The sequence below is a fragment of the Meles meles genome, chromosome X (genome assembly GCF_922984935.1).
Source record: "Meles meles chromosome X, mMelMel3.1 paternal haplotype, whole genome shotgun sequence".
In the NCBI taxonomy this organism is placed as follows: domain Eukaryota; kingdom Metazoa; phylum Chordata; class Mammalia; order Carnivora; family Mustelidae; genus Meles; species Meles meles.
The window spans coordinates 111259490-111272829 of NC_060087.1; the positions used below are offsets into that span (position 1 = coordinate 111259490).

Sequence of the window (13340 nt, forward strand, 5' to 3'; positions counted from 1 at the left end):
ACTGTTCTGCTTCAGGCCCTTGATCACTCCTGCCACCACATGTGTTGTCACTAGGACATGGAAGAGGATGGGAAACATTGGTGACTAGTTTCAAGGACTGATCCAGTGTGAACGTCATTCTGCACGCCATATTCCCCTGACTCGAGTTGAGCCAAACCTCCCAAGAGTCTTTGGTCAATTCTGTAACAACTCACCTGCAGCATACCTGGACCAATAAAATATCAAATCCCAATTAGGATCAGTGTGCCCTGAATAATAGGAAGGAAACGTCCCTGAGCTGGAGGAAGAAAGCAAATCGGGTCTCTGTGTGGACTTTTTCCTGGAGCCCCTTTCCCTTGACTTAAGTTAATCCAGCTGGCAGTAATCACTCTGTGGCTGAAGCACTGCTCATTTTCCTGGAAGCCCTGCCAGAACCTGTCATCTGTTATGAGCTATATCAGCGATGCCTTGACTCTGCTCAGGATCCCCAGAATTGCCGACAGGTGAGTTTTACTGCTCTGAAGATATGTCTGGGACAAGTGCCCCCATAGAAAAATCAATTTTTAGATATGGTAGGATGGGTTTGAATCCGTCACTCATGGTAGGACACCAACATTGAGAGTTGGGACTCTTAAATTTTAGGTTGTGTTATTTCCCATTACATTTGCCATACTTCTCTAGTTGGTTTATTGAGTAGGGCAGATACCTCTACTCTGGCATTGGATTGGTAAAGCTGATTATACATGGAATTCTGGCTGACATTACCAGGAAGGATCTGTGACATTTGTGAGCCTTTCTCCTTTTTGTCTTCATGGTGTTTTTTTTTTTTAAGATTTTATTCATTTATTTGAGATAGCACAAGCGGGGTGGGGGGCAGAGGGAGAGAGAGAAGCAGACTCCTGCTGAGTGGTAAGCCTGCCACAGGGCTCGATCCCAAGACCCTGAGATCATGACCTGAGCTGAAGGCAGACACATAACCAACTGAGCTACCCCGGAGCCCCTTTGGTGTTTTTTTTTTTTTTCTTTTAAGATTCTGTTTTTAGGGACACTGAAAGGCTCAGTTGGTTAAGTGCCTGCCTTCAGCTCAGTCATGATCCCAGAGTCCTGGGATCAAGTCCTGTATCAGGCTCCCTGTTCAGCAGGGAGCCTGCTTCTCCCTCTGCCTGCTGCTCTCCCTGCTTGTGTTCCCTCTCTCTCTCTCTCTGACAAATACATGAATAAAATATTTTCTTTAAGATTTTTTTTTAAAGATTTTATTTATTTATTTGACAGAGAGAGATCACAAGCAGATAGAGAGAGAGGGAAGCAGGCTCCCCGCCGAGCAGAGAGCCCGATGCAGGACTCGATCCCAGGACCCCGAGACCATGACCCGAGCCGAAGGCAGTGGCTTAACCCACTGAGCCACCCAGGCGCCCTTCTTTAAGATTTTTTTAAGTAATGTCTACATCCAGTGTGGGGCTCGAACCCACAACCCTGAGATCAAGAGTCGCATGCTCCACTGACTGAGCCAGCCAGGCGCCCCTTCTTGGTGTTTGTTTTCAATCTTGAAATAATTTTTTAAAGATTTTTTAAAAAGATTTTATTTATTTGTTTGACAGACAGAGACCACAAGTAGGCAGAGAGGCAGGCAGAGAGAGAGAGAGGAGGAAGCAGGTTCCCCACTGAGCAGAGAGCCCGACACAGGGCTCGATCCCAGGACCCTGGGATTATGACCCAAGCTGAAGACAGAGGCTTTAACCCACTGAGCCACCCAGGCACCCCTTTTTTAAAGATTTTTATTTATTTGAGAGAGAAAGAGAGAGAGAGAGATCACAAGCAGGCAGAGAGGCAGGCAAAGAGAGAGGGGGGAAGCAGGCTCCCCGCTGAGCAGAGAGTCCAATGCGGGGCTCAATCCCAGGACCCTGAGACCGTGACCTGAGCCGAAGGCAGAGGGTTAACCCACTGAGCCATCCAGGCGCCACTCAATCTTGAAATAGTTTTGATGCACAGTGGCAGAGAATACCATTCAATCAGACTAGTGAATATTGAGAGAAGCTCCCATCCATGCTAAATGACATTACAGAGAAAACCATTGAGCTTCACAGATGCCGTGGCTGCTTGTCTGAGGAGATGGAAAAGACCAGATTAATACTAACCTGCTTGTGAGGTGGTGTATATGTGTGAATGTGTGATGACCGTATCACACATGTGACTGTGGCCTGGTCATTGAGTGTACAGAGACCAAACAGTATGACCATTCTGACTTGGAAGTTTTCATTTGGCAGGTACTCTGGTAGTCATGAGGAAATAAAAGAGAGTTGTGACAAATGAATGGGATCCTGTGTGGGTTGGATTATAAACTACTGTGGCAGCTATAAGCTCTTCTTACTCCTTTCTTTCACTTGTTCTCCTCACTGTCCGCCCTCTTTTTTTAAAAAACAGGTGATTTCCCAGCTTCCAAGATGCCATAGAAATGTTTTCCATTACTTGATGGCATTCCTTCGAGAACTCTTAAAATTCTCTAAATACAACAACGTCAGCGAAAACATGATTGGTAAGAGTACTTCATGAGAATAGCAACATGAGCAGGAGGGCGGGCTGGATGGGAAAGCTTTCATATCCAGGCACATGGCCCACTGCCCTCATCCCCTGGTCCTCCAGTTCCCATCCCTGAAGCTTTGCTTAGGTTGTGTCTAACAAAGATTTTCCCCCTTTCCTTTCTCTCACCCTCTAGCCACTCTCTTCACTAGTCTTCTCCTAAGGCCTCCACCCAACCTTATGGCAAGACAGACTCCAAGTGACCGTCAACGTGCTATCCAGTTCCTTCTGGGATTTCTTGAAAGCGATGAAGACTAATAAGCCTTTTCCTTTTAGTACTCTCTGAGATTCTAGAGGTGGAAGATCTTGGGCACCAAGTATTTCAGAATGATTTGAAAAGTCATGCCACAGGAAGTGTCTGTTGCAGAATTTTGAGGCTGTTGGCATGAAAAGGTTGTTTCTAGTGCAAGAGGAAGAGAGTTGCCTAATCGCTCCCTTACCATATCCTACACAGCAAAATACTTTTAGACTTATATTGCCAAGCCAAAGGTACCATATTTTGGTGTTTTTGTGTTCTCTCTTTATAAGGCAAAGAGATCTGTATTTACACTCCTTTACCTGGGGATGTGTTTGTTGCCCTCCTGCCCAGCTATCATGATTGTCCTTAGCGCCCTAGGCCTAGATTCTGAGATGTTCCCGTTCTAGGTCTACAAGCACTACGTGCTGTAGCTCAGACTCGTTTATAGTCCTTCGTCTAAAGCACTTTTGCCCGACCCCCTCCCATATCACCCCTTTGCACTCCACTCCACTAGTTCTATTACGTCGAAGGAAGTCTGAGTGAAGCTAGTGACTCCTCGAATGTCCCCAACAGTGAATTAACCATCTACATGTGGTTGTGACATGCATTTGTGCATTTCTACTACAGTGGCATCTGTATGTCTATAACATTGGCCTTTTCATGGATCTGCACTGAGTGGAACTGTATTCTCTTGTCCCAGACCACATTTCCTAGCAGAAGTTTAGGGGCTACTAGAGATGACATCCCACTGATGTGAGAGAATCACGGTCAGAGTGGAAGCACTTTGAGCATTTCAGAAGTGAAAATATTCGTGTTTGACAGATCCTGCTTTCTACCATCCCTTTCTGTTCTTAATCAGATTTTACATGAGAGCTAATACTGACTGTCTGAGGGACCCATTCCTCACTTAGAAATCCACCTCCAGAGCAATGCTTGCATCACAGTCAAAAAGGCAGTCTGGACCTCAGGTGGGCCTCTCTAGCGATACTGCTCCTTCCCCCAGCAGGGTATTGTGAATAATCCTTAGAACCCCTCTCTGGTCTCCTGAAATACCAAGGGGCAGCTGTTGCCCCCTCCCTCACCAGGGTTGGCTCTGGGCTCTATGACCAGCTCCCATAGCTCCTTATCCAGTGTTACATAAAAGAGACTGTGCAGTGAGCCCAACGAAGCCCCTTTCTCTCCCACCCAAGACAACTCTCTGAGCTTTTCATTTACTCAAGCTCTGTGGGGCAGCATTTTTTTTAAATTATTCTGTGATGATTGGCAAACCAGCTACCAGCCACTGACTGCAGAACTGCCTGATGCAGTTGGCTTCTTCCTAGATGTCTTTCATTAAAACCACCCTGAATCAACTCATTCTTGACTATTAACATTAAAGCCAAGGAGCCTAATGTACGGGCTCTGTGTCTGGTCTTGGACATTGACTCTTGACTCTTTTAGCACACTGAAGGAGAGAGCCAGGGGAAACACCACTGCTGAATGCTTCTTCAGTTCCCCTCATCTCTCGTAAGTTGAGTTCTGTTGGGGAAGAAAAGGTATATATCCTGTGATATACTGGTTAAACCCTTTCCTGATTTGGAGTTATGAAACTAGGAGTCAGGTTCCTGGTGCCAAATAGCTGCCAATCAGAATTTCATTAATAGAAGGTCAGAATTAATAGAAGGTCAGAATTTCATTAATAGAAGATTGTGAGCAGAATGCTTTTGTCATCTCCACTAGGCCAGAAAGTGATCATAGGAGAGGCAAATTATAGAAGCTGGGGCAAGGTTGTAACACAAAGACAGGGAAATGCCTGTCCTGGGCACATTGTCTAGTATATTGCCAACCTAGGATCTTTGGGACATCAAGGATATGGTTGGTGGGGACCGTTTGCAGCATCCTAGCTCTTTGTTCATGAGGCAAACACACTAAATTTGTTTACCGCCTCTGTGTTTTTCCAGATCTGGCCCTGGGATGTATACAGCATTAAGGGTTTGAGACAATCTCTAGGCAGGGGAGGCAGAAATAGAGTAGGTGTAAGAAATCTGCTCCCCTACTGTGCCTACTCCAGCAGCCAACCTCTAATTCCTAAGTAACTCTAATGCGCTATTTATTTCATAGCTCCTCTGAAGTAAGGAGTTCAGATCCAGCTGGTAGAGAAGAATTCTGCATCTGTATTGTTTTAGGGAAGAAATGGTTCGAACCCACATGGTGACATTGCATTAGTTTCCCTTTCACTGTTTTCTGATTCTTACTCTGTAATTCTTATATTTCCCAGAAATGTCTTGGTCACTAAGCAAAGCTGCTAGTGGTATTCTGTATTTTGTGTCATCTTTTTTTATTATAATTTATTGCAATTTTTTTTCTGAATAAATATGTTGTGTGAAAAATCAGTGTGATCTTGGTAAGGAAGAACTGAGGAGAGGCTTAGATCACTGGGTCCCACTTGACTGTGGTCCTCACAGCTATGACTGTTCTGTCATTTCCTTACAGGGAAATACAAGAAATTTCAGTATATTTGCCTTTGGATGGGAGAAGCAGCCATGTATTTTCAGAGGCTAAGAAAGAAGTCACAGTGCTTCCAGAAGCCAGCCCAGGATCTTATCTTAACTCCGGGGATTCAGGCAACAAAATAACACTACTAGGAAAAAAAAGATGTTGATTCTTTATGCATGTAAATGTCACCCTGGGTCAGATTCATGATCATCCCACCCCCAGAAATCCAACAAACCCCAACATACATATTTTGGGAGAACCCAATGTCCTTGCCAACATAGCCTCAGCAGTTTAGACATTCCCTACAAAGAGCCCGTTTTCACAGGATTCATTTTGCAACTTTTTGAAAATCAGTTTTGAAGCTTTATTACCTCTTGGGGGGACAAAGTCCATAAATTTAGTTCTTTTGAGGGGGGCTCTAATCTGAACATTTAAGAGAAAACCCCTGATTTGAGCATGGTGCCTTTTATTCCCCTGCTGATCTCTGTTCTGGTTCTGTTTCCTTTCAGACCAAAGAGGCCTCAGCTGGAGATTTCTTTGCAACCAGGGCCCTCTTCCAGTTCTGTCTGACTATGAGCTTGACCCTGATGAATGTGCTGATTCAGTGTTGTCATAAACAGTTTTTTTAGCCCCACCCGAAGCCTTGGCAGAGGAATGTGTTTCCCTTTGAGAGAGATTTCTCCCCAGCAGACAGAGACAACGGACATCCAGCAGTTTTTACACAGCAGCAGGCAGTGTTGGCAGAGCAGCCTCAGTGACGACCTTTCCAGAGGTGACAAACTGCAACCCTGGCTGCTGTTACAGGAGAACCACTGGGGTCTTTCAGACCACCGGGCAAGTGGATGACCTGGCTCTTGGTGTAGCCTAATAATTAACAGCTACACCCAGCCAGAGTGGGATCACCAAGTGTTAGGGAGAGAACCTTAGTGATCTAACTCAATCTCATTGTTCCCACAGGCAGACTCAGGCTTAGAAGGGACAAGGAGGGACTCAAGGTCACTTAGTTAGTGACAGCATGCCAGAGTGGGAAAAAAAGAGTTTAAACTTTGGTGTTAAACCTAGTTCTTTCTTCCAACTTTTTATTACAAAATCTTTCAAACATACAGAAAAGTCAAAAGGATACAGTGAACACCTTATACCCTTAACTCACCACTGTTAACATTTTGCCACCATTCATCTCAGAGAGTTTTGATCTTCGCTCTGGATTCTGCCACTTCCTCCTTGTGTGTGACCCTAGACTGGCTAGCCTGTAGTTTCCTGGCCTATAAAATGGAACAGACCTAGCACTTGTTTTGATGACTTAACTACATCTCCTCACTTCCCTCTTCAAAACTCCTTAGTGAGTTCCCAGTGCATTTAGAAGAAACTCCAAACTTCCCACGGCCTACCAAGCCCTGCATTATTAAATGAAAAAGAAATGACGTGGCAGGCCCAGTCTGTAGTGGGTGCTGTGTAGATGTTAGCCTCTGCCCTGCGCCCCTTAGCTCTCCCCTGCATTTCACTGATTGTCTCGCAACTGCCAAAGGCTTTCTGTCTTTTCATTTGACGTTAATCCTGTCAACTAGATAACAGACCCCCTGCCTAGCCTACTTCACTGCCCTCCCCCTCCACCACAGACACACCACAGTGCCACCTTCTATACTCCCATATTTCAGCCTTTTCCTGCATGTTTGGGAAGTAGGGCTGAGGTGTAAATTAAAGGATGTATACCGAGCGGCCATCACTAGTATGTGACACCTGGCTGTTATTGAGCCTCTGGAACCACACCTGCAGTCTGCCCATCCCCCCAGGCACCTCCTTTTGCTTTTTCCTGCCCTGGGTGCCTGGTTCCTGGCCCTTGTTTCTCTGCTTTGTAGATAAATCACCCCTCTAGTTTCTGCTTTTGCTGCTCCTACCTGAATTTATTCTTACCCAGCCAGTGCTACTTAACCTTTTCCCTTGTCTGTCCTGTTGGAGCTACTCCCATCCCTCAGCCCCCCAGATAGACAAGAGGGGCTTGCCTTTTCTTCAGTCACACTTTGAAGCCGTGGTTTTGTGCCTTTCACTTCCCCATCTTCAGTATAGATGAGTGGTTCTCAACCCTGGCTACTCAGTGGAGTCATCTAGAGCATGTTTCTCCAAGTGTGGGCCCCAAATGAGTATTATGTGGAAACTGGTCTAAATCAGTGATTCTTTTTTTTTTTAAAGATTTTATTTATTTGAGAGAGAGAGACAGTGAGAGGGAGCATGAGCAAGGAGAAGGTCAGAGGGAGAAGCAGACTCCCCGTGGAGCTGGGAGCCCGATGCGGGACTCGATTCCGGTACTCCAGGATCATGACCTGAGCCGAAGACAGTCCAACCAACTGAGCCACCTAGGCATCCCTAAATCAGTGATTCTTAATCCTGGGCACATAACCCAGGGTTTTAAAAAATACCAGTGCCTACATCCTACCTTAGAATGTTTGAATGCTCACCAGTAATGTTCCCCTGCCCCGACCACTATACTCTGACACTGTCCTTTCACTCCCAGTTAGCTAAGCTCTTTCCCACCTCAGGGCCTTTGCATGTGCTGCTTTCCTCTACTGAGAAACCACCTCTCTTGTGCACTTAAGAATAACTAAGCTTCCTTGGGACACATAGGTGGCTCAGTCGGTGAAGCATCTGGCTTCGGCTCAGGTCATGATCCCAGGGTCCTGGGATCGAGTCCTGCATTGGGCTCCTTGCTCAGCGGGAAGCCTTCTCTCTCTGCCACTCTGCCTGCTTTTGCACACTCTCTCTCTCTCTCTCTCTCTGACAAATAAAGAAATAAAATAGGTTTTAAAAAAAGGGCTCATGCTTACTGAAGACTGACTTGAACTGAGCCCAAGAACCAAAAAAAAAAAAAAGAATAGTTCGGCTTCCAACTTCGCCAAGCCTAACAGTCATCACCACCCCGGCACCTCCATTCCTGGGCTTCCTGGCATAGCCTGATAGCTGGCTGACTGCTGTAGGCCTACATATATCATTCGTTCCACAGGCTTCCTCTTCCTGTCTTGAGGACCCTTCATAGACTTGCGCCTCAGGGACTGAGAGACAGGAAATTGCTGTGGTTCTTTGCAGAGGCTCCAACAATCAGATTGGCTGGATTCAAATCCCAGCTGTGCCACTTCTAGGTGTCCAAAGTTGGGCAAAAGTATATTGACCTCTCTAGACCTCAGTTACCACATTTTATTTATTTATTTATTTAAGCGGGAGTGGGGGAAAGGACAGAGGGAGAGAGAGAATCCCAAGCAGACTCCATGCTCAGCATGGAGCCCAGCAGAGGGTTTGATCTCACAAGCCTGAGATCCTGACCTGAGCTGAAATCAAGAGTCAGATGTTCAACCAACTGAGCCACCCAGGTGCCCCAGTTACCCCATCTTAAACTAATAATAGTACCTTTCCTCATAGGATCATCATAAGATGGTATCAGCTAGTACATTTCAAGGGCCGGGAACAGTGCCTGCTGCACAAGTGCTAAATAAATAGCACCTAGTATAATTACTCCAAAACTTCCACTGGCCTCCAGGCCCAGACCTCTTCCTCAACCCTTCTGCTCTCAGTAGGTGGCCACACCCTTTACTTCGTGAAAATGTCAAAGTGGTTAGCCAAAGCAACCCTCAAAGTCTTGCTCTGCAAATCAAAATGTCACCGCTTTACCTCATCCTTCTCCCTTCCCGCCTGTGTCAGAAGTAAGTGGTCTTCCTTCTTGCCTGGGCTAACTTTGTCACTGTACTTTGAGTCCATCTCTTCCCACTCTCACTGGACTTGTTCCCATCACTCATCACCGCCACCCCACCCCACCCCCCGCCTTGCATCTTCAATGCCAGCCATTCAGTATTTATTGAGGCTTCATATGTGCTAGGCGCTGTTCAAGGTGCTGATGATATAGCCACCATGGGGCAGGATGGGGTAAAGCAGACGGAAATAATGCACAAGGTAACTGGAGAGTAGGACAAACGCTCTGGAGAGAATAAGGCAGGGTGACGTGCCAGAGGGCACAGCAAGCAGACTTGGTCAGGGGAGGTTGCCTTGAGGAGATGATGGTTGCTAATACCTAATCTCAGGAGACCAACAGGTCCCATATTTTGATTTGAATGATGATCGCACAGTATGTAGGCATCTGCCCCCCTAAAAAGCCAGCTATACAAGATCTGGCAAAGAACATCCCAAGCAAAGGAAAGAGCAAATGCAAAGACTTTAAGGCAGCAAAGCAGCTTGCTGTGTTCAGGAGACAGCCAGACAGAACACAGTGGGGTGGGGCTAGGGGTGTTTGCTGAGAGGTGGGCAGAGCCTGTGGAGCCTGGGAAGGAGGCTGCCTTTGAGTCTATAGGCAACAGGAAGCCATGGATGACTTCACTCTGGAACTTCATGATTTATACTTCTCCTTAATAACAGTAATAGTCGCAAACAACTATAGCTATCATTTACTCCAGATGCTGTACTAATACATTTAACATCACTTTCAGCCTGGACAATGACTTTATTACGGACTACTTTATCCCCCTTTCATAGTTGGATAAAACAGGCTCAGAAATACTACTTAGCTTGGTACTTGGCTAGTGGCAGACCAGAATATGTCCCCAAACCAAAATTTGTGCTTTTACATATAGCTAATATCTGCCCAGCTGGAGTGGGGATGAAAGTGGGGATGCTCCTTGAAATCTCTCTTCAAGCTACATCCCAAGATTTCACATCAGCCGGATGACGTGCCGGTAGGTCAAATTAACCTGACTCTGATCCTGACCGACTTCTCCCGGCATTTCCTCTCTCCCATCAGCCAGACTGGAACCTTTGATTATTTTTGGTCCCCGGCCCACTTCTAATCAGTCACCAATTGCAATTCAACAAATATTCATGGAGCACCTGTAAGTGTAGACCACTGTGCAAGGTTCTGAAGGAAACCAAAATGAGTTGAACTGGTTATCATAAGACATACATACTATTTTTTATAGAGACGGCGGAAGAAAAGAGGCAAGGAAAAGGAGGAGGGAAGGAAGAAGGAGGGGAGGGGAGAAAGGGTGTGATGGGACATTCTCATGGGGCCAAATTCAGGTTGTTCACAGTCTTGTCCATCTGACCCCTTCTTTCCTCCTTTCCACTGCCTACTTCCCAGGCCCACCACCAAATTCAAACCCTCATTACCTCAGGCCTGGGGTGTCCTGTTTAATCCCTTTCTGACTAATTTTTCAGCTCCCTTTCAGTTTGTTCTACACACATCACTGCCAGACTAATCCTCCCAATGTACTGCTTTGATGTCTTTCCCCTCATCAAAACCCCTCAGAGTCCTGAGCCTCCACTTACCACAGAAGTTCTAGTTCTTCAGCCTGTTATTAAAGCTCTCCTTAGTCTCTTCTGCCCACCTCTCTGGCCAAAACTCCCAGTCTTGACCTTATCATGCCCTTACCTTCCCTAAACTCCACTTGGGCTCAGTCTGTGTCAGTTGCTTGGAACTCTAGCCCCCACCACTCCACCTGCCCAAACCCTATGAAACCCAAATGTCACCTCCTCCAGGAAGTCTATTCCCACAACTCCTGCTTCCTCTGAACTCTTAGAACCTTCCCTTTGTACCACTGTCTTAGCACACCACACAGAAAAGGTGTTGTTGCCCATCTGGGACTAGAAGCATCATGAGAGTAGGAACCAAGCTGGGCATATTTTGGATTTCCCCACAATGCCTGAGAATATCGTCAGTGCTTAACAATATTTTGTTAATAAATAGACTGTCCTTCAAAGCACTTAAAGACATAAGTCTGTATACAATAGGTGTTTCTGAAATGTGAATACATTTAATTATTCATACTGAGCTCTATTAGCTTGAGGGAAGTTCCCTTGTGGGTGTGTACAGGGTATTTGGTAAATTATATTAGTGTCGTCCAAAAAGTTAACAGCCTTTAACAGCCAACCAGTTCTATTTTCTTTTGTTCTGTAACCAACAAAATCAGTCTTGCTGAATTAGCTTTTTAAAAGTGATACTCAAGTTTCCTCAAAAAGTTAGAACTACATACAATATGATCCATCAATCATACTTGTGGGTATAAGATCCAAAAGAATTGAAAACAGGGATTTGAAAAGATGATTTGCACACCCACTTTGATATCAGTATTATTCACAATAACAAATGTGTCCATTTGTTCAAGTGTCCATTGACGGATGAATGGAGAAACAAAATGTGGTATCTGCATGCGGTGGAATATTATTCAGCCTTAAAAATGAAGGAAATTCTGACTTGTTATAGCATGGAAGAGCCTTGAGGACGTTATGCTCAGTGAAATAAGCCAGTCATAATAAGACAAGTACTGTATGAGCCCACTTGTATGAGGTACCTAGCACTGTCAAATTTATAGACAGCAAGTATATGGTAACCACCAGGGGCTAGGGGAAGGGAGAAATGGGAAGTTGTTGTTTAATGGGTATAGAGTTTCAGTTTTGCAAGTTGGAAACATTTTGGGGATCTGTTGCACAACAATATGAATATATTTCACACTACTGAATCATACACTTAAAAATGGCTACAGTGGTAAATTTCATTACTTTACCACAATTTTAAGAATTAAAAACAATTTGTAAGTGAGTCTCCAAAGGTAAATCTAATCACATCACCCCTCTGTTTAAAACCATTTAGTGACTTCTCCGAATTGGGACCCACAAGGCCCTGCAGGTCTGAGTGCTACTGACTCCAGCCTCCTTCCACATCCTACCACCCCCATTCTCTCTGCTTCAGCTACATGGACTTGTTCCTTGACTGCTCTCAGCCCCCTCTCACCACAGAGCCAACTCCTCCCATGCTACATTCCCAGCCAGAGCATCATCACAGTGTGATTTACACATTCATCATTGGATCAGGCTGCTCTCCCACTGGGTCAGTGACTGTGGAGGCAGAGACCATGGTTTATTTCCCTTACCGTGGTATCCCCAGCACCTAGTCTAAAGTCTAGCATCCAATAATCCATGTCATCTACAACTCCAGTGTTGGCAGAGGGGAGGGCGAACATGCGTGTCTGCTGCTTGTCAAAGGGTAAATGAGTATCACGTTCCTAGAAGCAATGTGGTCATGTATTAAGAGCCTAGAAACATTCATAGTAGCAATTTTGCTTCTAGGAAATGACCCTAGAGGAGCACAAAGGGTTAAGTCCACACAGGGTCATCCTAGCATTATTCACTAGAGCAAAATCTGGCAACAATCTACGTACCCTTCAGAATCAGAAGATGGGTAAACACGTTATATATTTTATGGATAAAATATGCAGCCTTTACAAATAATGTTGCTGAGGAATGGGGACAGGGAAAATGCTAAGAGTAACATTGAGCAGAAAAGCAGGCTTCTAAGTAGGTATGTACCAAATGTCCCTAAATTTAAGAAATCAGATATAAAGATAATACATAAAGATTAAACATGTGATGTATAGCATGGTAAATAATTAAAAAATGGTAAAATGGCAAAAAATACAAAATAGCATATATTTGTATATATTCTGTAGCATATATCTGAAAGTTGCTACAAGAGTAGATCCTTTGTTTTAAACCAAGGTTTTATTTAAATTTAAATTAGTTAACATGTAGTGTAATATTGCTTTCAGGAGTAGAATTTAGTGATTCATCACTTAGTATAACACCCAGTGCTCAGCATAACAAGTGCCCCTCAATGCCCATCACCCATTTAGCCCACCCCCCACTCAGCTCCCCCGCCCCCCCAACCCTCAGCTTGTTCTCTATTGTTAAGAGTCTTTTATGGTTTGCCTCACTAAGAGTAGATCTTAAAAGTTCCCCTCACAAGAAAAAAATGTGTAATTCTGTCGTAATAGATGTTAACTAGACTTACTGTTATCGTTTCGCAATATACGCAAATACACCTGAAACTAATATAATGTTATATATCAATTATATCTCAATAAAAAGTAAAATTTGAAAAATAATCCATAGGCACAAAAATAGTGGAAGTCGATGTTCCATTCTATAAATAGCTGTTACCCCTGGGTGGTGGGATTTTGGGCTGTGGTGGCTCCAGAATGTCTATAAAGGAAGGTTTAGAAGACATTCAGAAAGAGGCTAGTGACTTTGTCTTGAAACTGGA

At 44.7% G+C, this 13340-nt stretch overlaps 1 protein-coding gene across 3 annotated transcripts in view; it reads left to right on the forward strand.

The window, feature by feature from the left end:
* Positions 1-2969, forward strand: part of OCRL (OCRL inositol polyphosphate-5-phosphatase) — a 51984-nt gene extending 49015 nt beyond the window's left edge. For all 3 annotated transcript variants that reach the window (XM_045995618.1, XM_045995620.1, XM_045995619.1), the window contains 3 exons: positions 355-482; positions 2401-2512; positions 2693-2969. In XM_045995618.1, the coding sequence (XP_045851574.1) occupies positions 355-482; positions 2401-2512; positions 2693-2814 (362 nt within the window). In that variant the 3' untranslated portion in view covers positions 2815-2969. The remainder of the gene's footprint in view (positions 1-354; positions 483-2400; positions 2513-2692) is intronic.
* The last annotated feature ends 10371 nt before the right edge of the window (positions 2970-13340 follow it).